A 23,902-nucleotide genomic window follows, 5' to 3' on the forward strand; every position below is an offset into this window, starting at 1 on the left:
TGTGGAAATCCAAGCTGTGATAGTAGGTTGGCATTTTGGCTTTCAGCTCTATTAAGTCCTTGGCTTTGAGGCATCCATGCCCTGGCCGAAATGCACCTATTCTTAATCTACCATAGTGGTCAACATTTGGTCAAAACTATCTGTTTTTATGAGTGACATGCTCCACACTTCACAGGTGGACAGTGAAAAATACCCACCCTGATAGATAGATATTATAAAGGACGCATTTAATATTTGTAAACTTGAAAAGCTTATCAGGAAATAATGAACTGCCACTTATAACCTTCAGAAGAAAGCAACATAATTTAAATAGTGACATACCTGATCAAATTTCTTCTGCTTCTTCTCCAAGTTGGAAACAATTTGACGCTGATGATCAAGGTCCACCATTAAGTCATCCAGTTCTTGTTGAAGGCGGTTTTTTGTTTTCTCCAATTTATCAAATGCCATTGCCTTTTCTTCTAAACGTTGGCTGATAATTTCCATGTCCTTCAACAGTTTCTTCTTACTCTCCTCCAGCCCTTCAATAGTCCCTAGGTCATCATCAACCTTCTTCTTGGCATCAGCTAGCTATAATGCAAAGTAAATCTTTAATACTTCAAAAAAAAAAATTAGTGAACTAGTTTTATGGCTGCAGAACAGCCTAATTCACCCTAAGTTGGCAGAACCATGTCAGTTTTATTCATGCAGTTTTTGGCCCAGTGATTATTTCCAAACCTCTACTACTATACAGAAAACAAGAAAGTATCAAGACTAGAATCATTCCTTTCAATTCCTTTTCAAGATGTGGAAAGATACATTTAAAAACTCTAGTTTCATGATGTGATAAAAGTACTTAAAACATTCAGATGCTTAAAGAAAGTCTCAAATGATACATACATTAACACATTATCTAAGATTGTATAAACTAGGTCCAAATTTATGTTCAAATATATACTAAATTACTGATGAGACAAACTTGACTTTTCGAGGACAGCTGCATGAAAATTTATTCACAAAAAGTCATTTATCAACCCTATCCAAACGTTTACAGATGTTTTGTGCTTGCTACTCTATTGGAAAATAGTAAAAACTATTAGGGAAAAGCAATTGCAGTTTCAACTGATCTTACTTAAGCCCAGGTCAGAATGAAACACTGTACAAAATGATGCTATGGCTTGTACTTGTCATGACTTCTCACCTGAGACTGCAGAGTTATTACATGCTTCTCCAAATTCTTCCTTGCTTCTTCCTCTTCTTCCTGTTGGTCTTGCAGATTGTTCTTCTCTTCTTCCAACTGCCGAATCCTGCTACTCAAATTCAGTTTCTGGCGTGTCTCCTCTTGCAACAGTTCCTGTTATAGAAATAAAAAAATGTACATGCGTTTTACCACTTGGTCTGAAGTAAATTTGAACTTAAGTCTACTACATCTATTTGTTCAATAGGATATTTGTGTGCTGTGAAAAGTTCTTAAGCATGGTTCATCCTGACTGACCTAAAGACATTAAGTCATTTGACTGTAATTTGATAATGATACATCATACCAGACCTTAAAACAGTTAATTAAAAACTAGTACTAAAGTCAGAAAGGTCAATTGTCAAATAAAAAATGCCTCAGACAGCAAGTTATTGTGAAGAAACAGTATGGTATTAATAAGTTTAATAGCAGTAATCCCAGAAAAGATGAAAGAGCACCTTAAAATCAGCAGAATTGCTTATAATTCCACAGCCCATCATTGGCGGTGGCCATTATTATTACTACTATTAAACAAAGATTTTTAAAAAACCTTCAAAAGGAGGTCAAAAGTGTGATCATAAAAGCATTATACCAATCTCATGACAGAAAGAGCTTTTAAGTATCAGGAATTTTGTGCTCAAACTATTGCAAAAAAAAATGTAACCTTTTCATGTGTACGTACATTAGAAACATTATCCATTCCTTTTTAAAAAAGAAAGAGATAACAATCAGTAATTTCTTCTCTAGAATGCACATTAAAATTAAGTAAGGTATTAAAGTTAAGAAACCATCCAAACATTAATGAAAACCATGCTGGTGGACAAATCTGTGATGAAAACTGTTGAGCAAACAGAAGAAACAAACTATTACTTGAAACATGAGGCTAATGTCTATAATATGCAGGATTTTAGTTCTGTACTACAGCAATTCTTGTGGGACGTAGTGGCTCAGTGGCTAAGACGCTGAGCTTGTTGATTAGAAAGGTCGCCTGCTCTTTCTATCAACGCTGCCTTTTTTTTTTTTTTTTACCAACATTGGTTCCCTGCCGCTTTGGACTTTGCCTACCAGATTTCCCTCACCCATAGACCTAGGGCCTATGATCCTGTTTGTCTTAGCCCTGACTATTACCATCATTACTACTGGTTTCTATCCCCAGAAGGAAACTTTGGTCTGGGCAGTAGATGGACAGCTGATGGCAACAAACTGAACTCGCACTTTAAAACTTTTTAATCAATTGCGCAACTATTTTAGCTCTTATTCCTTCTTTTCTTTCACCTTCTTCTTCTTTCTTTGTACGGGCTATGCATGAGGTACGTATGAGATGAATGAATGTCCCACTTTTATGATTATATTGTTGTAAATTTTGTGTTTTTAACTATTACGTGGGGACTGTTTGGGGGAGTGTATGAGTATGTGTGATTCGGAGGACCTGCCGGGGGTTGCGGGGGCTATGGGGGTGGTTGAGGGGACCAGAGACACGGGAGAGGGTCGGGGTATTGCGGTCGTAACAGGGAGGGGCAGATACGGCGGGGACTTCAGGGCAGGCCATTACCGGGGAAGGAGGGTTCGCTACATTACAGAGATCCCCCCTTCCGGCCCTGGGAGTCCCACTCCAAGACCAGATGGCGTAAGTAGTCAGGACCCTGGTCTCAGGCTGTTGTCGCTAAATGCCAGGTCTGTTGTCCATAAAGCTCCTCTCGTCCGGGACTTAATTACAGACGAGAGGGCAGACCTGGCATGTATTACTGAAACCTGGCTGGGCCCAGAGGGAGGAGTCCCCCTTGTAGAGCTGTGCCCAGAAGGATTTCAGGTGCTGCATCAGCCGAGAGCCCAGAGAAGGGGTGGGGGTGTGGCCACTGTTATCCGGGAGTCGTTAGTTCCTCGTAGGGTCCCTGCTCCGGAGATTGTCGGGTGTGAGTCTTTGCTGTTAAAGTTGGACCTCAAGGGTCAAGTGGGTTTGCTGCTAACGTACCTGCCTCCCAACAGCGTTGCAGCAGTCCTCCCCTCGCTCCTCGAGTCGGTAGCCGAGCTGGCAGTTGAGTTCCCTAGGTTGATGGTCCTGGGGGACTTTAATTTGCCGTCGCTCGGTGAAAACTCTGATGGGGCGCAGGAGTTCATGGCTTCCATGACAGCCATGGGCTTGACCCAAGTAATTCGAGGCCCAACCCACTCAGCGGGACACATGCTTGACCTTGTATTTCTCTCGGAGCAGTGGATTTGTGATCTTGGTCTGAGGGGGAGCGACATCATACCCCTGTCGTGGTCAGACCATTGCCTACTGAGGCTCGACTTCCGGAGGCCAAACCCCCACTGTAGGGAGGAGGAACCGACCAGGTGGTTCCGCCCCAGGCGTCTTATGGAGCCGTCAAGGTTCCAGACAGAGCTTGGGGTTATTCCTGACACTTTCGCCCACAGTCCGGTGGAGACTCTGGCTGCTGCGTAGCACTCGGCAGCGTCGGAGGCCCTCGACCGGATTGCGCCACTGCGGCTCCTCCGAGGCGGCGGATCCCGGAGACCCCCTTGGTTCACCGAGGAGCTCCGGGAGATGAAGCGCCGGAGGAGATGCCTAGAGCACCGTTGGAGGTCCGATAAGTCCGAATCGAACCGAGCAATGGTAACCACCTGCACCAGGGAATATACCAGAGCACTTAGGGCAGCAAAAAGATCGCACATAGCCACCCTGGTCGCATCCGCTGAGTCTCGTCCAGCCGCCCTGTTTAGGATAACCCGCTCCCTATTGAACAAAAGGGAGACGGGGGAACCCCTGCAGGGCAGAGCTGAAGAATATGCCCAATTCCTAGCGGACAAAATTGCTCGGTTTCGGTCGGACTTGGACTCCACACCTGCAGTTCCAGCCGAGGCACAGGGGGACCAAGTAGAACAGCGCTGGGTTGAGTTTCAGGACGTTACCCCCGGGGATGTGGACAAGGCCATGAGAGCTGTAAGTTCCTCCACCTGTGTTCTGGATCCGTGTCCCTCATGGCTGGTTACTAACTGCAGTGAGGTGACACGAGGCTGGATCCAGGCGGTTGTAACCGCCTCCCTTCGGGAGGGGAACTTCCCCGCCGCACTGAAAGCGGCGGTGGTGAGACCCCTCCTGAAGAAACCATCCTTGGATCCAGCTGTTCTTAACAGCTATCGCCCGGTCTCCAACCTTCCCTTCTTGGGGAAGGTTGTTGAGAAGGTGGTGGCCTTCCAGCTCCAACGGTCCTTGGAGGAAGCAAACTATCTAGACCCCTTCCAGTCAGGCTTCAGACCCGGTTACAGCACAGAAACCGCTTTGGTCGCATTGATGGATGATCTTTGGAGAGCCAGAGATGAAGGACATTCCTCCATCCTGGTCCTCTTTGACCTCTCAGCGGCTTTCGATACCATCGACCATGGTATCCTTCTGCGACGACTGCGGGAGGTGGGAGTGGGAGGCACCGTGCTACGGTGGTTCTCCTCCTACCTCTCGGACAGGTCGCAGTCGGTGTTAGTGGGGGGGCAGAGATCGTCCCCTAGGCCCCTAAATTATGGGGTGCCGCAGGGCTCGGTCTTATCCCCCCTACTATTTAACATCTACATGAAACCGCTGGGAGAGATCATCCGCAGGCACGGGATTAGATACCATCAATATGCGGACGATACTCAATTGTATCTGTCCGCCCCGTGCCAAATCAATGAAGCGGTTGATGTGATGAGCCGGGGCCTTGAGGCCGTCATGGACTGGATGAGGGTTAACAAGCTTGTGCTCAACCCAGAAAAGACCGAGTGGCTGTTGTGTTTTCCTCCCAAAGATTTGGCCAATATTCCAACACTCAGGCTGGGGGGGTCAAATTTTACACCCCTCAGAGAGGGTTCGCAACTTGGGAGTCCTCCTGGATCCACAGCTGTCATTCGACCACCACTTAACGGCTGTGACCAGGGGGGCATTCACCCAGGTACGCCTGGTGCGCCAGTTGCGACCCTACCTGAATCGGGAGGCTCTCACAACAGTCACTCGGGCCCTTGTGACCTCTAGGCTGGAATACTGCAATGTGCTCTACATGGGGCTGCCCTTGAGGAGCATCCGGCGACTTCAGCTAGTGCAGAACGCAGCCGCGCGAGTGATTGCGGGTGCACCTCGATTCACCCGCATAACACCTATCCTCCGCGAGCTGCGCTGGCTACCTGTCGATCTCCGGATGCGCTTCAAGGTGCTATTAATCACCCATAAAGCCCTACATGGCAGTGGATCTGGATACTTGAGAGACCGCCTTCTGCCAATTACTTCCCTGCGACCTATAAGATCCCATAGACTAGGCCTCCTCCGCATCCCATCGGCCAGCCAGTGTCGGCTGGCAACTACAAGGAGGAGGGCCTTCTCAGCAGTAGCCCCGACCCTTTGGAACGAGCTCCCCGTGGAGATTCGTACCCTCTCCACCGTCCAAGCCTTCCGCATAGCCTTGAAGAACTGGCTCGCCCGTCAGGCCTGGGGATAAGGATAGTTACCCCGCCCGAATGATGAATGTATGTTGTCTATTATTTTATTATTTGTTGTTATCTTAATGTTGTATCCCCCCCTTCCTGGTTTTGTGTGAGCCGCCCTGAGTCCCCTCAGGGAAAAGGGCGGCCTACAAATGCTAATAAACCTAAACCTAATAAACCTAAACCTAAACCGAATCCCTAGCACCACATAATAGAGTGAGCTCCCATTACTTGTCCCAGCTTCTGCCAACCTAGCAGTTTGAAAGCATGTAAAAATGCAAGCAGAAAAATAGGGACCATCTTTGGTGGGAAAGAAACAACGTTCTGTGTGCCTTCGGCATTTAGTCATGCTGGCCACATGACCACAGAGACATCTTCGGACAGCCCTGGTCTTCGGCTTTCAAATGGAGAGGAGCACCATCCCCTAGAGTCGGGAACGACTAGCACTTTTGGGCAGGGTAACCTTTCCTTACCTGTATAGCAATTCTATATAACTAAGAAACATGTAATGGTCAAAATATATGGAGCCCAGACTTGTTCTATTAACAAAGTTTAACAAACTTTAAGAAACCACTTCTGTTTTGCTGATGCTTTAAATCTAAATTTCTTTCCTAACCTTTGTATTATTTATAAGCTCACATTAGTTATCTTGGAAATCTATTAAGGTATCCAATGATGAACTGTAAGTATTTTAAAACTATATTCCAAAATTATAAATATACCTGGGTATCTTGTAGTTGAGAGTCTAAATTTGCAGCATCTTTGGCAAATTTTATGCCTTTTTTCTCTGCTTCTTCCAGGAGACTTGAAACATTTTCCAGTTCATTCTGAAATTCAAAGAATCTAGATATCATACCAATATTTAGTTTGTAAGGATGAGTGTTTTTCAGAGATTTGAGCAAAATGTATGACATCCAGAGTGATGTTTTGGAAGTGAAAGTGATGTCTATTGCTATTCAGTAATTTCTGTAGTTATTTATAAGGGACTCAACTTGGGGGAAAAAAAGAGTGTAATTTTCATGTTTTTCCCCATGGTGTTTCTCAGCACTTAAATTCACTACATTGTTTTGATCCTTAGAAGTAAAAGCAACAGATCTTTTTATACTGCTATTTTATAATTATCCAGTGGGAGGCACTCACTTTTTTAGGGACATTTGCTTCAGATTCTGCAAGGTTTTCCATTCATAATTCATCACAAAACAGAGTATTTTATTTATGCATATCATATTTAGAATGAAAAGATTCCAATTTAATTATACTACAATAAACTGGATTTGACTGCTACACAGTATTCTAAGAACCTTCTGCAATCACCGCTATTTGTATATTCTATCAGGGTTACAGTTTCAAACTTAAGTTGGCAAAGACTTTTCAAAAAAGAAAAAAATAATGCATACTAGGAAAAAATAATGTTCCTTTAGAAACGGGATATATTCATAGAAAAACCTAAGGGTTTTAGGGAAAATTTTGTAAGTTCTCCTATTGTTAGCTTATCAATTACACAGATTTGTATAAAGTAGCGTTTCTTGCAATCATGACTTAATTCTGCAACTTTCCTATATTTGCTAATAGAATATATGATTAAACAAGAACGCACCATTTGGGATAAATGCTATTCACAGAATAGTATAATTAGCATTAGTTATATACATTTCTAAATACTCCTTTACTTTAAAAGCCTGTATGAAAAACAATCTGTATGTCAAAATAGTGCACATTTTACAAGCATATTTTTATAATTTTAAAGTCAAATAATCCCTAGTACATTTCACCAGGCTCAAGGTTAACTCAGCCTTCTGAGTTTGGTAAAATGAGGACCCAGATTGTTGGGGGCAATATACTGACTCTGTAAACTGCTTAGATAGGGCTGTAAAGCACTGTGAAGCGGTATATAAGTCCAAGTGCTATTGCTATCAGCAGAATGTAACATTATTCCCACTATAATTCATTGAAATGCTTTTTCAAAACACTGTTATTTATTTAGTGCAGGAAAGAAGGCAGATTATGACATATTGAGAATATGGTCTACTACAGTGCTATACATGAATTAAAGGATTTCGTTTGGCACTTCATTTGCTTGCAAGTTTCAAGAACCCTACTAAGAAGGAACACACATTTGGAGGCCAAAAATCTGCATTAACGCTCTAATATTCCCAATACAAAATTGCCACTAGCAGCCTGCATTGTCTTAATTCTAAATCTGCCACTTCAAATAAAACACCCTCATTTCAAATATACTGTATACGCAGTAATTGGAGAAAACGTTTTCAGAAGGATAAACACAGCAACATATTTTCCAATTTAGTAAGTTATTACATTACACCAAAGAGTTGCAAATTGAAATCTTTACCTGAAGTTTGTTTGCTTTTTCTGCCAGCTCTGTCCTCAGCCTCTCGCCTTCTACAACCTTGGCCTGCAATTCCTGTACCTGACCATCAAGCTTCTTCCTCTTGTGTTCTGCTTCAGATCTAACTTGCTGCAAAACTTTCACCTCACAGGCCAGCTCTTTGTTATCTGTTTCCAAACACTGTTTGTTCTTTTCAAGATTTGCTTTGAACTAAAGAAGCAAGAAAGCCAGTTAGTGCATTTCATCAGAGCTACATCAGAAACATAATATGGCAGCTAAGCTACAAGAAAATGCCATATATTAAACTTTCATTTATTCCATTCTTACATCTGTTTTAGCTCTTTTCACATACAGACTAAATAGGTTTTACAGGGCATTGTGACTTAATCTGCATTAAGAAATGTCCGCAAAAAAATAGTACTTCAGGAGTTTTGAAATTTAAAATAATTATATGATTAAAGCTACCACAATGTAACACTTATAATATCCTAGAAGTATACATTTGAAAACTATAGTGCAGCTTTCTCTCAATTAAGAAGTGCACCTAGGCAGTTTAAGATATATGTCAAGTGTTTCACATTCCAAAAGATATTACTTGATGTGAAAGGAGGGGGGGGGGAACAAAAAAAATTTCTATTTAATATAATAAATTATGTGTTCCATAATTTTCTACATAAAAAGTTCTATTTTAGTAAGTTTCCAATTTAAGAGTCTCTGGAGACTTCACTGGAAACTTTCATGGGCTGAATGCAGCCCCGAGGCCTCCAGTTGTGCATCTCCACTAATCTTTCTAATCAAAATTAGGTGTTGTTCACAATGACTATAAATCACTGTTCAAATGCAGAGTAGATTACAAAACAAAAACCTTTTCTTCAGACATGTAATTTAGACACACAGTGCTATCTACAAATAAATATGGATGTGCCCTCAACTGGCAATCTGAATTTTCCTGTCTATAATATGAAAATTATTTCCAAAGTATGTAAATACTATATTTGATGTAAAATAGCAGAAACTGAACTACACATCAAAAGAGTTTGTTGAATTCTGTAGTAAGGAAACAAAAATGGCAATATGTGTGCAACCTAAGGAAGTACCGGTGTATTATGACGACTGGTATTTGTCCTAAGCAAAACAAACTATCAAATAAATTGAAAGATTAAAAAGAAAGACAGTAGCAAAATTGATGCTGAAAAGTCATTTTGAAACTTTCCTGTAACTAGGAAAGTTCAACTCTATCAAATTCAAAAGTCTCTGTTTGAAATATGATTCAAAATGCAGAATTTTGAAAGTGCTTTCAAAGTAAGAAGTGATCAAAACAGTCAGCTTTGAGCACAAAATGGGTCCTTCAAACTTGATACACTGTAGCTTGAATTTGAAACACTCTGCACACAAGCTAGTTTTAAATTATGTCCTCTTTATACTGATGTCCTGTTTTGCTTCAGTAGATTTTCACATGTAAATAAGATTCATGGGGATTTTCCTATTCATATGAAATTCCTCATGCTTAAGTGAATGTTCTACTGACTCTTTTGGCCTGTTCAAGCTGTTCTGAGATCTCTTCCAAGGCTGTTGCATGCCTCTGCCTAATATCCTGAATTTGGGCTTCATGATTCTTGGTTTCTTCCTCAAGGGCTTTCTTCAGTTCAGCAACTTCCTGCTCACGCTTTGTCCTAAAGAGGTAGCCAGCACGACAAAATTAGGTTTCAGCTTTCTATCGTTTTTTAAAAATAAAAACATAAACCATAGTAACATCCTAAACTGGAAGAATCCAGTTTGGACAAAATATCTAGTTTTGGCTGTTTCGCTATATTCCCTTCCCCAAGACAGTGTTTCATGATAAGGGAGACACTTTTAAATACAACGTACATTTTTTTATTAATTTGGAGATAAATTTATCACAAATAAGGTATGAAACAATCTAGATTTACTATAGACTAACACAGTGTTTCCCAACCTTGGCAACTTGAAGATGTCCGGACTTCAACTCCCAGAATTCCCTAGCCAGCGAATGCTGGCTGGGGAATTCTGGGAGTTGAAGTCCGGACATCTTCAAGTTGCCAAGGTTGGGAAACACTGGACTAACAAATATTTACAGCAATTTTTCTTCCATATGAATATTTTAGGCAAATGTAAACTTGGTATTCAACTTCTTTGAAATGCAATGAATTTGGTGGTCAATGCATTTTGACACAAATCTTTTATCCTAGTACTCATTGTTTGTTTGATACTCAATGTAAAGGCTATAACTTGCCAGTATCGGCTGCCTTGTGACTCACTCCATTATTCTTTTTTTTTTCCACTCGTAAAATGTGTTTTTATTTTCCATTTTTCATTTACATACAGTCACATATATACTGTGCATAACCGGGGCCATACAACATTAAACAATAAACACAGCAATTCCTCTTGTCAACAATACCCCCCAAAATAGAAACCCACTGTACCTCTTCAACCCTCCATACACCTCTTTCTTTCGCCCCCCTCCAACTTTCCATCTTCCCTCCATCATTCCCCTCTACCCTACTTCCCCTCCCTTCTACCACTCCTCTCACTCAATTATTCTTTATGGGGAAAACATTGTTCGGCACTCATTGTTTTGGCACTTATTACATCTCCAGGAACCAATTAACAATGAATGTAGCACTGTGATGCTGTTTTGATTCAATGTAAATTTTAAATAGTTTTTGCTTTGACTGCAATTTCTAAGAGGAAGCTAATTTCTTCAGTTTACCAAGACAGAACATTGCTCATTTTGGAAAATCCATTGCATCTCTGCTCACTAACCTGAGCTCTTGCTGAGCTGCAGTAGTATCCAAGGTGTCTTCCAACTCTGTCTTCAATGCTTCTAACTCCTCACTCAGGTCTCTCTTCTGCTTCTCTGCCTTATTGCGTGAAGCCTTTTCTGATTCAAGATCTTCCTGCAGCTCTGCAATTTGGGCTTGCAATTCTCGGATTACTTTTAGCGCATTGTTTTTTTGCATCACTTCTTCATCTCCTCTGTAAGCAACACAGAGTTTAACAGTGAGAGTGAAGTACAGAGTGAAGTGGGTGCAAAAAAGCTATTCTTGAAGTACTGAATGAGAAGAAACATCCTAGTTATCCATACGTTCATAAAAATGTTAAATAGGATTGGTGATACCTTCATATCACCAATACAATGTAAATGTGTTTACATATGTTCACAATGCAACTGCCCAATCAATAATGAGTAACTAACAAATTAACACAATGTAATTGAATATAGTCGACGCCAGAAGACTCCTGACATTGCAGAGAATGATTGTGTGTTGAGGGCTAACTGTATGTAATGGAAGTCAGTATTTTACCTGGCAAGGGCAGCCTGCAGTTCTTCCTCTTTCTTGGCAAGTTGGATTTTTAATTCTTCTATTTGGGCTTGCAGTTCTGCAATTTGGTCTTGTAAATCAGTGGTTTCTCCATCAAGCTTCCTTTTCGCTTTTTCTAGCTCTTGGCGAGTCTTTTCTTCTTTTTTCAAGCGCTCTTTAAGGAAACAATAATGACACGGAGGATTTATTTATTAGATGTAATTATCCTGCTACAATCATTAAAAGATTATTGATGGCATGTGACAACACAACATATCAAACAGAAAAAAAATATTTTAAAAAATTTCAAAAGGATACATGGTCAGAACCCAAGTGACCTCTGGAAAAGGTCAGTTTTCAGTTTTTTTCCAAAAGGCAAATAATATTAAAGAAAACTAACCTCCAGCAGGTGGCCATTTAAGAACGCTAGCCCCCTCCCCCCAAACTCTCCAAAATGGGGGTCAACCAACCGTTTCCCTCAACACAGTCTAAGCAATGGGGCCAGGTTTATCAGGGAGATGCTACCCTGCAAGTAACCAAATGTAAAGAAAAAAACCCAATGTAGAAAAACTATGCAATATGTGAAGATAAACTCGATCAATCTGCTAAAAATGAAGCAATCAAATTGCTAATTTAAAATGTAGAGACAGAGTAACATCAATTCCAAATGAAGACGTTAATGAATGCTACCTTTCTTCAAAATGCTATGTTCCTAATAGTTATTGTATTACAACTACCACAACTGCAGATCAAAGGTCATTATGGGATCATTGTTTAACAACCTAAAACTTATTCCTATTAAGAATACTATGATACACATTTGAATTATCTAAGAGGAATTTTAAAAATCAATGCAGAGATTATCAAAATATAAAATTTATGGAATTTTTAGTAATAGATCCTTAGAGACAAGCTAATTCCATTTTCTCTTTTAAAATCCTATAAATTTATCTTTTCTTCAAAGCCCACCAAACTGGAATCAAAATAGTATCTCTAGATTCACTAGGTAGAAGTGCAGCAAATTAAAAAGGAAACAAAATATCAAACAATGAATTTTGATTTTATAGTATTAGGGTATTACTGCTTGGATGAGAAAATATGACATCCTGAACTCCAGATGTCCAGAACTGAAGAGAGGAGGCTTTACTTCTTGAAACAGCTGTTACTATCAAAACTACATTGGTATTGGTGTAGTTGGCATTCAAAATTATATTCTAAACAAATAACAATTTTGGTTTTCCTGCTATCTTTGACAAAAGAGAATTTCACAAGCTTTAAAAAATAATTGATATTGAGATTGGTAAAGGCACAAGACAAGGATGCCCATTATCCCCCCTACTGTTTATCCTCACATTAGAACCCCTTCTTAGAATAGTGAGGAGTGACACACAAATTAAAGGGTTACGAGCTAAAGCTCAGGAATTTAAGGTCCAGGCTTTCGCCGATGACCTTGTTTTTATCCTGGAGGACCCTATGGCTTCTGGGATACAACGTTTATGTAAAATAGAGGAGTACGGTAGGATAGCGGGGCTACGTATAAACAAAGAGAAGACAAAACTGTTAATTAAGAATATGACTCTGAACCAGAAAAGGGAAGTACAAAGCCTGTTAGGGATTAACATGGCCCATAAAATACAATACTTGGGAATTTGGCTCACGGAGAGATGTTCCTCTATCAAGGTAACTATATGAAATTGCTACAGCAGGTATCTAAAGATATGACTAATTGGAGTGGTAAACAACTGTCTCTGATGGGCAGGATTGCGACAGTCAAGACATATGTATTACCAAATTTTTTGTTTCTGTTTCAAACGGCACCAACTAAATTGGACAAAATTTTTTTAAAATCTTTGGAGACAATAGTGGCTCGATTTATATGGCAAGGCAAGAAAGCACGAATTAAAGCCCAAATATTGCAAAAACGTAGAGAACTGGGAGGCTTCGGAGTACCCAACTGGGAAGCATACTATAATGCAGCAATTATGACATGGGTGAAGGATTGGGTGATGTTGAGTAGAAGGCGCCTATTGGCTATAGAGGGACATGACCTCCCTCAGGGATGGCATGCCTCCCTCTGGCAAGAAAGAGACACCCCCCATAGGTACTTCATGGGACATTATATTCGGAAGATTTTGATGGGGGTCTGGGAAAAGATGAGGAAAAAATACTATCTTAGGGTTCCGTGCTGGTTGGCACCATTAGAGGCCTTAATGCATCCCAGTGTATTTAATTGGACAAGAAACATAACATATAAAGACATCATGACAGAAGATGGCAACATGAAAACAAAGATGGAATTAGAGCAGCAGGGCAGGAATCTGGAATGGTGGGAATATTTACAGGTTAGAAACAGGTTTAAAAGCGATAAGGTACGTTTTGGGATCTACCCAAACCCTCAGGGGCTAGATAAGATTTTGTTTGGTGGAGACAAGAAAATGTTATCGAAGATTTACCAATTTTTGACCTGCCAAGATGCTAATGAAGAGATGGACAAAAGCCTTCTAATAGCATGGGAGAGAAACTTTGGCTATGAAATTGAAATGGGCAAATGGTGGGATCTATGGAGTAAGACCATTAAACTTACAATATCTACAGCATTCAAAGAAAACATATACAAGATGGTTTATAGGTGGCACTTCCCCCCAACGAGGTTAGCCAAGATGTTCCCTGGGTTATCTCCATTGTGTTGGAAATGTGGAAGAAAGGATGGCACATTCTACCATATTTGGTGGTCCTGTACTGAGGCCACGAAATATTGGAAAAGGATTAAAAAATGGCTAAAAGAGGTTACCGGGGCAAGCATGGAATGGAGACCTGAGAACCTTCTACTAAGCATTAAACCAGAAAACATAAGCAGTTCAATATGGCATTTGAGCCTACATATAATTGTGGCCGCAAGAATAACTTATGCACAATTTTGGAAATCCACTACCATACCGTCGGGAAGATGCTATAATTAAAAAGATCTATGAATGTGCAGAAATGGACAGAATGACGGGTTGGCTGAGGGACAAAGGAGAAACGGAACATTACCTTAGCTGGAACTTATGGTATATGTGGGCGACAAGGAGAACAGCAGGGACTTAAAATGGGGAAAGTTAAAAGTGAACATGGGTATTGTAATAGATCCCTGAACTTTGTAATGAGAAGATGTGGCTTAGAGACCTAACAATGAGGAAGGAAAGAAAAAAGCTGGGCTGTGAATGACTGTCACCGCGGGGGGGTGGGGGGTGGGTGGGGGGGTTGTATGTTTAAAATTGTATTTGTATGTTTTACTCTTTAAAAAATGTATAACTAATGAATGCCGATACAAAAGGCTGTATAATTACTTTATATTGTTATGTATGTTTTGTCTTTTCTTATGTTGTTGTGTTTTTCTTTCTGTTTTTAAAGGTAATAATGTTTAATAAAAACTATTTTAAAAAAAAATTGTTCAGTAATCATATTCCCTATCCACTCATCTGAAATATTTCTGTTCCAAAATCATGCAGCAAGGGGATTAGAGTAAAATTTGAATACTTGGCATGCATACAGGGCTGTACCCTCTAAGGCACAATTCCGGTCTTTGAATCCAGTTCTATTTCCTCATGTTAGGATCATGCTTTTAGTTAAACAGCCCATCAAGCACACAGTTCCCTTTTTACTACCGTAGGCTCCCATCTTCCTCCCCAAACATAAAAACAGGAAAATCGTCTACTAAATGTATAATGCCTATTCTGTTTCTAGAGAAAAAAACAGCTTATTTTTCCCTTGGAAGCCTGCCCAATCCTGACCCCAGGTCCTTCCTGCTTCCCCCACCTCCTGGCATATTTCCTTCTCCAATCTCCTAAGAGTGCAGCAGTTTCCGTGTCTGGTTTATTTTTATTTGCTTCAACACACTTTGGCAGATGACTGAAAAGTATCAAGAGTAGACTCATGCCTCGTTACCTTTTTCCTTTCCAATTAATGGCCAAGTAGAGCATTGAGAGTGCCTCTTTGCTTTTTAGTCTCACAAGCTTGCTTTTTTACAAAAAAAATTCCCTTTTTAAATTGGAGATTCAAGCCCCTGCCAGACATTTTGAAATGTCTGGATGCAATGTGGTATCCATGTGTTAAAGGATAGGTATTTACTTAGTAAAGCCAACATGGTATCATATTTGTGTTTAAATCACTTCATTTCAATAAGGGAACTCATAAAATAAGTTGAAATGGGAATGAGGAAAAGCCCACTCCTTATATAGCTAGAGTAGAAGATAAATTTTAGCATTCCTGATTTAGCTTTTCTTGATACTTCAAAGAAAAACATTATCCCGTTCTGAAAAATATTGGATTCTTTTCTTATTATTTTATAAATTGGCAGGGGAATATAAGATTTATCCTTAGATTAAGGTCTTTCTATATTTTTGTATTTTTAGAAAGTATGGTTCATGCCAGTTGTTATTCAGTTTTAGTCTATTTGGCTGGAAGTCCTAAACAGAAATATTTATGCAATTAAGTCATTTGCTGATAATTCTGACCAACAGAATAAATATTTCCAAATTAGGGAACAAAAATCTGCTAACACATAAAATTAGTAGTTTAACTATTAAATTAGAATTCCAAGTTATATGTTACATAGCCAAAAATTGTGCATCTAAATCCAAGGAGAGTGGGTGGGTTATGCGCAGTTGATATGATAAATATAACTGTAAATATTTCTTCTCAGAACATGATTTATAAGGGAGTGCCAAGAGCAGCAGGGAATTGTTATAAAAAATAGAACTAAGGAAAAAAACTCAAGAATATATGCATTTTTAATTTTTTTCTGATCTAGAAAAGAGCTTAGCATCATTTTAGTATTTATCATAATTATGAGTTATATGACATTTTTCAAATGCCAACTTCAGAGAAGAATAGAGAAGGTGGTTTTCAACATTTTGGCAGGAACAAATGAGGCAATTGAGGTAACCACCTGCAAAATTGCTTGTCATTCCTTTGATCTTCTGTACACTCAGGAAGTGGACAGGGTTCTTTGCAGCAAGATTTTGGCCCCTGTGGGACAAATCATTGTCCTCTGCCTGTTTAAAGTAACCAAAGAATAATGCCTCATTGAGGCAGGGGCCTTTCTCCCACCTTGACCTAATGCTGATCCCAATCCCCAGATTACCCTTTTTAGGCAAGGCTTTGGAGGGAATGATAGGACAGTTACTTTACTATCTCAATGCTGGCACATGAGAAAGGCCAAAGGCTGAATAGTGATCATAGGAAAATAAAGTGCCCTGATGAACAATTCGTGATTTTTGAAGACTGTAGGGAAAAAAATAGACAAAGTTCAATTATGATTAGCTCCAGGCTTGAAAGTGCTATTGCTACAGAATTTGAAAACAAACTGAAGAAGTTTGGTGGACTGGTGGTATTCCCACCAAACAATTCTGAAAATTCTAGGTTGGTTACGAGAAGACAGAAGAGAGAACAAATGGAATGAAAGTTATGTTCCAAGTTAACAATAAATGAAAATGATTCTATGAACATATTCACTGAAATCTTATCCAATGTTCATAATTAATGATTCACTACAGTTTTTAAAATGCTTACTGTATGGAAAAATGTTATCTAATATGTACTTTTTGATGTTAGGATTAGACACTGCTCTGTTTCCAAGTACAATTTTGTAGGAAAAGAATGGGGTAGGGGAAACCCCTCTTTGATTGTTAGTTTGGGTCTTAAACAACTAGAACTGAGTAAGTGAAGTTCATCTCTTTTCATTTAATATTATTAAGCTGATTTTGATCACTTAAAACATGTGAAACTAAAAGACTATCCTTGACATATTGGGGAAATCATCTTAAAGCAAATTTCATAAATCTATCATATGAGAGCAAATCAGAGAAATTGATCCAGAATTCAATCCTACTCTAATAAGGAATTTGACATTCTTAACGAATGCTCTTCCTCAAACTCCTGACCTATTTGAAGGCAGCTTCCCAATTGTGGTATTTTGCAGTGAAAATTGAAGAACATGTTAGCTGCTTGAGAGTTCTAATATATTTAGCAGAGCTGATTTTACATACATGCTTTATAACTTATATTGGAATCTACTGATTTCTTGCAACCTTTTATCTTTGCAATATTAAATCAAACTTTTATTGTATGTTTTATTACTTGAATATGAGTATTTGAATAAAAATATTATGTTAGTATATAGTGTGTAGTCAGTGGTGGGTTTCAAAATGTTTTAGAACCTCTTCTGTAGGTGTGGCCTGCTTTGTTGGAGTGGCTTGCTGGCCATGTGACCGGGTGGGAGTGGCTTGGCAGTCATGTATTTGTATTTGTATTTGTATTTTATTGGTCTTGTATGCCGCCACTCCCGAAGGACTCTGGGCGGCTTACAATAAACAAAGGAAGGGGATAAATAGACAAATAGACAAACAACAATTTAAAATACACAACATTCATAGTTACAGCGGGGCTGGCTATTTCAACAGCCCCCCAGCCTGCCGGAACAGCCAGATCTTAGTGGCTTTGCGGAAGGCCGGGAGAGTAGTAAGGGTCCGGATCTCCACGGGGAGCTCGTTCCGGAGGGCTGGAGCTGCAACAGAGAAGGCTCTCCCCCGGGGAGTCGCCAGCCGACATTGGCTGGCAGATGGGATCCGAAGGAGGCCTAGTCTGTGCGATCTGATCGGTCTATGGGAGGTAATTGGCAGGAGGCGGTCTCTCAGGTACCCAGGTCCGATGCCATGTAGGGCTTTATAAGTAACGACTAGCACCTTGAAGCGAGTCCGGAGACTAATGGGTAGCCAGTGCAGCTCGCGGAGGATAGGTGTAACGTGGGTGTACCTGGGTGCACCCACGATCGCTCGTGCGGCTGCATTCTGGACTAACTGAAGTCTTCGGACACTCTTCAAGGGCAGCCCCATGTAGAGCGCGTTACAGTAATCCAGTCTTCAGGTCACAAGGGCGTGAGTGACTGTCTGAAGGGCCTCCCGATCCAGGTAGGGTCGTAATTGGTGGACCAGGAGAACCTGGGCAAAGGTCCCCCTGGTCACAGCCGACAAATGGTGTTCTAAAGTCAGCTGGGGATCCAGGAGGACTCCCAAATTGCAAACCCTCTCTGAGGGGGGTATAATTTCACCCCCCAGCCTGAGAGATGGAATACTTGGCCAATCTTTGGGAGGGAACATCAGTAGCCACTCGGTCTTGTCTGGATTGAGTGCCAACTTGTTTACTCCCTCCAGACCCAACAGCCTCCAGACACTGGCACATCACTTCTACTGCTTCGCTGAGTTGGCACAGGGCAGACAGATACAACTGCGTATCATCCGCATATTGGTGGTACTTAATCCCGTGCCGGCGTATGATCTCACCCAGCGGCTTCATGTAGATGTTAAATAGGAGGGGGGACTGGACCGAACCCTGCGGCACCCCATAATTGAGGGGCCTAGGGGTCGACCTCTGCCCTCCGACCAACACTGACTGCGACCTGTCCGAGAGGTAGGAGGAGAACCACCGAAAGACAGTGCCTCCCACTCCCACCTCTCGCAACCGTCGCAGAAGGATACCATGGTCGATGGTATCGAAGGCCGCTGAGAGGTCAAGGAGCACAAGGATAGAGGGGTGATCCCTATCCCTGGCTCGCCAGAGATCATCGATCAGCGCGACCAAAGCAGTTTCCGTGCTGTAACCAGGCCTGAAACCCGACTGAAAGGGATCCAGATAATTGGTTTCATCCAAGGACCGTCGGAGTTGAGAGGCCACCACTTTCTCAACAACCTTCCCAACAAAGGGCAGGTTGGAGACTGGACAATAGTTGCTCAAAATGGCTGGGTCTAGAGATGGTTTCTTCAGGAGGGGTCTACCACCGCATCCTTTAGGAGGAGCGGGAAAATTCCCTCCCGGAGAGAGGTGTTAACTATCGTCCGGATCCAGCCGCATGTCACCTCCCTGCTGGTCGAGACCAGCCAGGAGGGGCACGGGTCCAGTATACAGGTGGAGGCACTCACCACTCCCATGGCCTTGTCCACTTCCTCAGGAGAGACAAGTTGAAACTCAATCCATGAAATATGCTCAAGACCTTCCCCTGGCACCTTGGCTGGTACCGTGCAATTGGAGTCCAGCTCTGTCCGAATCCGAGCAACTTTATCCGTTAAATGTAACTGGGTGGGCATGGCCAACTTGTAAAATGTGGTGAAACTCACTTAACAACTCTCTTGCTTAGCAACCAAAATGTTGGCTCAGAAACTCTGGTATTTGAAGCACGCAAGTCTTAAAGCTGTCAAGTTACAAGACCCTTGCACCCCTTTAGAAAAAAAAAACCAGGGGTGTTCAAACTTGACAGCTTTAAGACTTGTGGACTTCAACTCCCAGAATTCCTCCTCCAGTCATGTTGGCTCAGGAACTCTGGCACTAAAGCATGCAAGTCTTAAAACTGTCAAGTTACAAGACCCTTGCACCCCTAACCCTTTAGGGAAAAAACCCCAGGGATGTTCAAACTTGACAGCTTTAAGACTTTAAGATTTAGATAAGACTCTTAGAAGTGGGCAGAGCCATTGGTGAGCCAGCCAATCAGTGAGCGGTGGGCGGGACAAGTGTGGTATGGACGGGCAGGGGGAGAGAGCTGGAACCAGTTCTAAATGGTGCGGTAGATTTGTGGAAACTCTTCTATAGAAGAGGCTAGAACTGTCAGGAACCCACCCCTGTGTGTAGTAAAGGATGGTTCTAATGAATTTTTGTCTTAGGAGTGTATCTTGTCTAACAATAAATGTCCCACAATAAATTTCAAAACTGACATTACAGATTATCTTTTGATTTGGATAAAACAATATGCACTTATTTTTATACTCTGTATCAGAAGTTAAAACTTGCTTCTGTTATTTGGTACCAGGATACTTCTGGTTTGTCCAATGATTATTCCCATAATAGCAAATCTTGTAACTGCTAACCTTCTAGATCTGTAATCACCATTTCCTGCTTGTTTCTCAGCTTTGCTAAATTTTTGGCTTTTTCTTCTTCTTCAGCCAGCTGTGAAGAACATTCTGCAATTCTGTCCTCCATTAATTTCTTTTCCTAATTGAGTAAAAAGTAAGAATGAAGTAACATATACATGAGAGTCAAAGAATCGGATACAAATTATACAATTGTTATTCCAACCAACCCAATTATAAAAAATGGTTATAACAAAGTAAGATTCTCCACTATTTTAAAACATTTTGAACCTCCTCACACTTTTTAGAGCAACTAAAAATATATTTTACATTTAGTTGTTAACAGACATCTAAAAATATATTTATGTTCTATATTTAGCAGATGCAAATTATATCACTAACAAAACTCCTAGTGTGTGTTTTATCTCAATCCAATTGCTATCACCAACCTGATCATTTCCAGATGAATTGAGGCTTTGTATCATGTTGGTTAGGAAGCCTAGATTTTTAATCCAATTATATTTGGAGAGTCTAAGGTTGAGAGTCTCAGATAAGGGAAATAATGACCTGGGTTTTCATTAAATGAGCTTATTCCATCAGTAAATTGATATGTTTGAGACAATCCAAGCTACAGCTAGTCATCTTGAAGGTTCTAAAATTATCTGCAATTTATTTTGAATAATCTATAAAGTTTTGCGTAGAATCAGTAATATTAATATTACAAAGCTTCAATTCATCTGAAAAGGATCAGATTAGTGATAGCAATTGGATTGACACGGTCATTACCATAAGAAGTTCTTAATTCCACATGTTGCACCAATGATAAAACTTGGTCAAAAGCAAAACAGCAAGAATAATTCTTTGTATGTGATACCACAGTCTGAAGCATAATGACATTTGATAATAGCAATAGCATTTAGACTTATATACTGCTTTTTTTCTTTCAAAAAACATAAAGCTATCTGCATTTAGCTTATGGATTTGTAGTTTAGCTATTAAATACAGTAAGTATGCCAGATTTTAATGTTTCAACAGGAGAGATTAATATAATAAAACAAATGTATGTCTAATCATTGCAGGCTACTTTTCTCAATCTTAAAAATGGCCAGAGGTAGCATGTTATCTATAGTTACCATTATTCATTTACTACCCAATTTTGGCCACACTTTCTCCACTGCATTGGAGAGGAATTTTTTCCCTCCCCCTCCCCCCCCTTTTTTTTCTTTTTTCCCCCTCACCTTAAGAAATTTGGAATTCTGGTCCTCCAATAACAAGATTTCTTCCTCCATTTTCTTTATTCTTGCTTCCGCTGTTACCTTCTCAAGCTGTAGCTTCTGCCGAGCTCCTTCTTCCTCATCAAGTTGCTCCTCTAGATCCTGAAAAACAGAAAAATGGTCATAATTGTACTGTGTCAATGGAAGATACCAATACTCCCAATATTTAGGCAGAGTTTCTAATAATCCTATCATCAGTCCATTGAGCAATACCTGTATGTGTGACTGCATTTTTTTCTTTTCATTCTGAAGCACTTGATTCCGTTCTTCTTCCTCTTCTACCCGGGACTCTAAATCATGCAGAATTTCTTCTAACTCTTGCTTCTTGGCCGCCAGGCGAGCTCTCATCTCTTCGGCCTCAGCAAAGAGTTCTGTCTCCGCTTGCAACTGTTCGGCAAGAATGTTCTTCTCTTCTACCAACTACAAACATGATAAGAAAATCTTTCAACCTTTTAGCGTGCTGTAACAATTTTGAGGTGGTCCTTGGTGCTTTCTGAGCTTTCTTGTTTCCCTGCAGACATTTCATTACCCAAACTATGTAACAACATCAGTACTAGTAGCAGATGTTACCTAGTTTGGGTAATGAAATGTCTGCAAGAAAACAAGCAAGCTCAGAGAACACCAAGGACCCCTCATGTCAATCTTGAGCTACAAATATTCTCCTTTATTAACTCAACAATTTAGCAGAATTTACCAGCTATTGGAATTTGATATAGTTTGCCATATTGCAAAAGCACTGCTAAATCATATCAATAGCTCGCACAAGATACCAAAGGTTTTGAGGTATGTTATTAGAGGAAGTGTTTGTTAAAGTACCGTATTTTCACGACCATAAGCCGCACTAAAAATCCTAAATTTTGATCCAAAATCGGCAGTGCGGCTTATAACCCGGTGCGCTTTATATGTGGAAAAAGATCTCCCAGCTGCTTTGCTCCTCGCGACTGCAATAGATGTCCAGAAGCGGCCCCTGGGGCCAATGGGGACCGGACCCCCAGCTCGACAGCCCCTGTCGCCTCTGGACGTCCACCGCAGCTGTGAGGAGCCGAGGAGAGCGCGGAGAAGAGCGCGCGACGGCCCCCGGCGCTCCGGGAAGCGGGAGAGGCGCGCGGCCCGGCCTCTCCTCCCTGGACGCCGCAGCAGCAGCAGCCCCAAGCGCACCGATCCCCGCGCCCTTCGCATCGGGGCATGCTCTTGCAGCACGCCCCGATGCGAAAAACACAGAGATCGGGCGACGTCCAGGGAGAAATCAAACCGCGCGCCTCTCCCGCCTCCCAAAGCGCCAAGAACCGTCGCGCGCTCCCCTCCACACTCTCCTCGGCTCCCCACAACCACAACAGGCGTCCAGAAGCGACAGGGGCCACCGAGCCGGAAATCCAATCCCCACCAGCCCCAAAAGCCGCTTCTGGACATCTGTGGCTCCCGGCGCTCCAGGAAGCACCGAAAGCAGCTGGGAGGGGCGCGCGGCTTGGTTTCTCCTCCCTGGACGTCGCAGCGGCGGCCCCGGGCTCACCGATCCCAGTGCCTTTCGCATCGGGGCGCGCTGCAAGAGCATGCCCCGATGCGAAAAACACAGAGATCGGTGAGCCCGGGGCCGCCGCTGCGACGTCCAGGGAGGAGAAACCAAGCCGCGCGCCCCTCCCAGCCGCCCTCGGCGCCCCCCGGAGCGCCAAGAACCCTCGTGCCGCTCCTCGCGATGTCCAGAAGCGTCGGGAAATGTGCGGCTTATAACCCGGTGCGCTTTATATGTGGAAAAAGTTAAAAAAATTAACGTTAATTGATACTGCGGCTTTTAATCCAGTGCGGCTTTTGGTCGTGAAAATACGGTACTGGCACTGTTTTCTCTGAATTATTATTAAGGCAGAAGTTTAAAGTAAGTTTGGAAATAACTGATAAGAAGGAATATATACCAGAAGAAATGCAGCCAACCATTTTGGTCTCCTACTTTCAATATCCAGGTTTATTTTAAAATGCTTTGGTTATTTATGGAAACAGAAGTCATATGCAAGATGAAAAATGATGATGTGCTATAAATTGAGATTGTAGCTGAAATTGTGCAATAACACAACATATTTTCTACCCTTTGGAATACTGAAGTCCAAGTTTCCAAGTCCATTTTTCTAACAAGAATAGTAAAATAATTTTGCTGTGACTATATTTTTTTTGAAAAATTATCATGAACCTGCTTTCTACTGTATACCATCTAAAGTTGTATCGTGTAACACAGCAAGTTAATAAGTCATAATAATTTTGCTTAGCTGGACAATCAGCCTATACAACCAATTAAAGTTGTAAAAAGTTACTGTATTTGTCACTAAAAATATTTTCTCTGCTGTAATTTATGTTCAGTAAATCACATAGGCACATAAAATATAGATCAATAGCATTGTATAAATCAGATTGTGTATAATGAC

General features: G+C 41.2%; 1 protein-coding gene across 2 annotated transcripts in view; it reads right to left on the reverse strand.

The window, feature by feature from the left end:
• Window positions 1-23,902, reverse strand: part of MYH10 (myosin heavy chain 10) — an 87,868-nt gene that overhangs the window by 10,663 nt on the left and 53,303 nt on the right. For both annotated transcript variants that reach the window (XM_014055943.2, XM_087709780.1), the window contains 10 exons: window positions 21,705-21,911; window positions 21,456-21,593; window positions 20,236-20,359; window positions 11,342-11,513; window positions 10,800-11,012; window positions 9,541-9,685; window positions 8,016-8,222; window positions 6,388-6,492; window positions 1,181-1,333; window positions 322-570 (listed from right to left, as the gene is read on the reverse strand). In XM_014055943.2, coding sequence (XP_013911418.2) covers window positions 322-570; window positions 1,181-1,333; window positions 6,388-6,492; window positions 8,016-8,222; window positions 9,541-9,685; window positions 10,800-11,012; window positions 11,342-11,513; window positions 20,236-20,359; window positions 21,456-21,593; window positions 21,705-21,911 — 1,713 coding nt within the window. The remainder of the gene's footprint in view (window positions 1-321; window positions 571-1,180; window positions 1,334-6,387; window positions 6,493-8,015; window positions 8,223-9,540; window positions 9,686-10,799; window positions 11,013-11,341; window positions 11,514-20,235; window positions 20,360-21,455; window positions 21,594-21,704; window positions 21,912-23,902) is intronic.

Source organism: Thamnophis sirtalis, unplaced genomic scaffold (assembly GCF_051295495.1).
Source record: "Thamnophis sirtalis isolate CommonGarterSnake01/CBP01778 unplaced genomic scaffold, rThaSir2_p1.2 scaffold_3, whole genome shotgun sequence".
Taxonomy (NCBI): domain Eukaryota; kingdom Metazoa; phylum Chordata; class Lepidosauria; order Squamata; family Natricidae; genus Thamnophis; species Thamnophis sirtalis.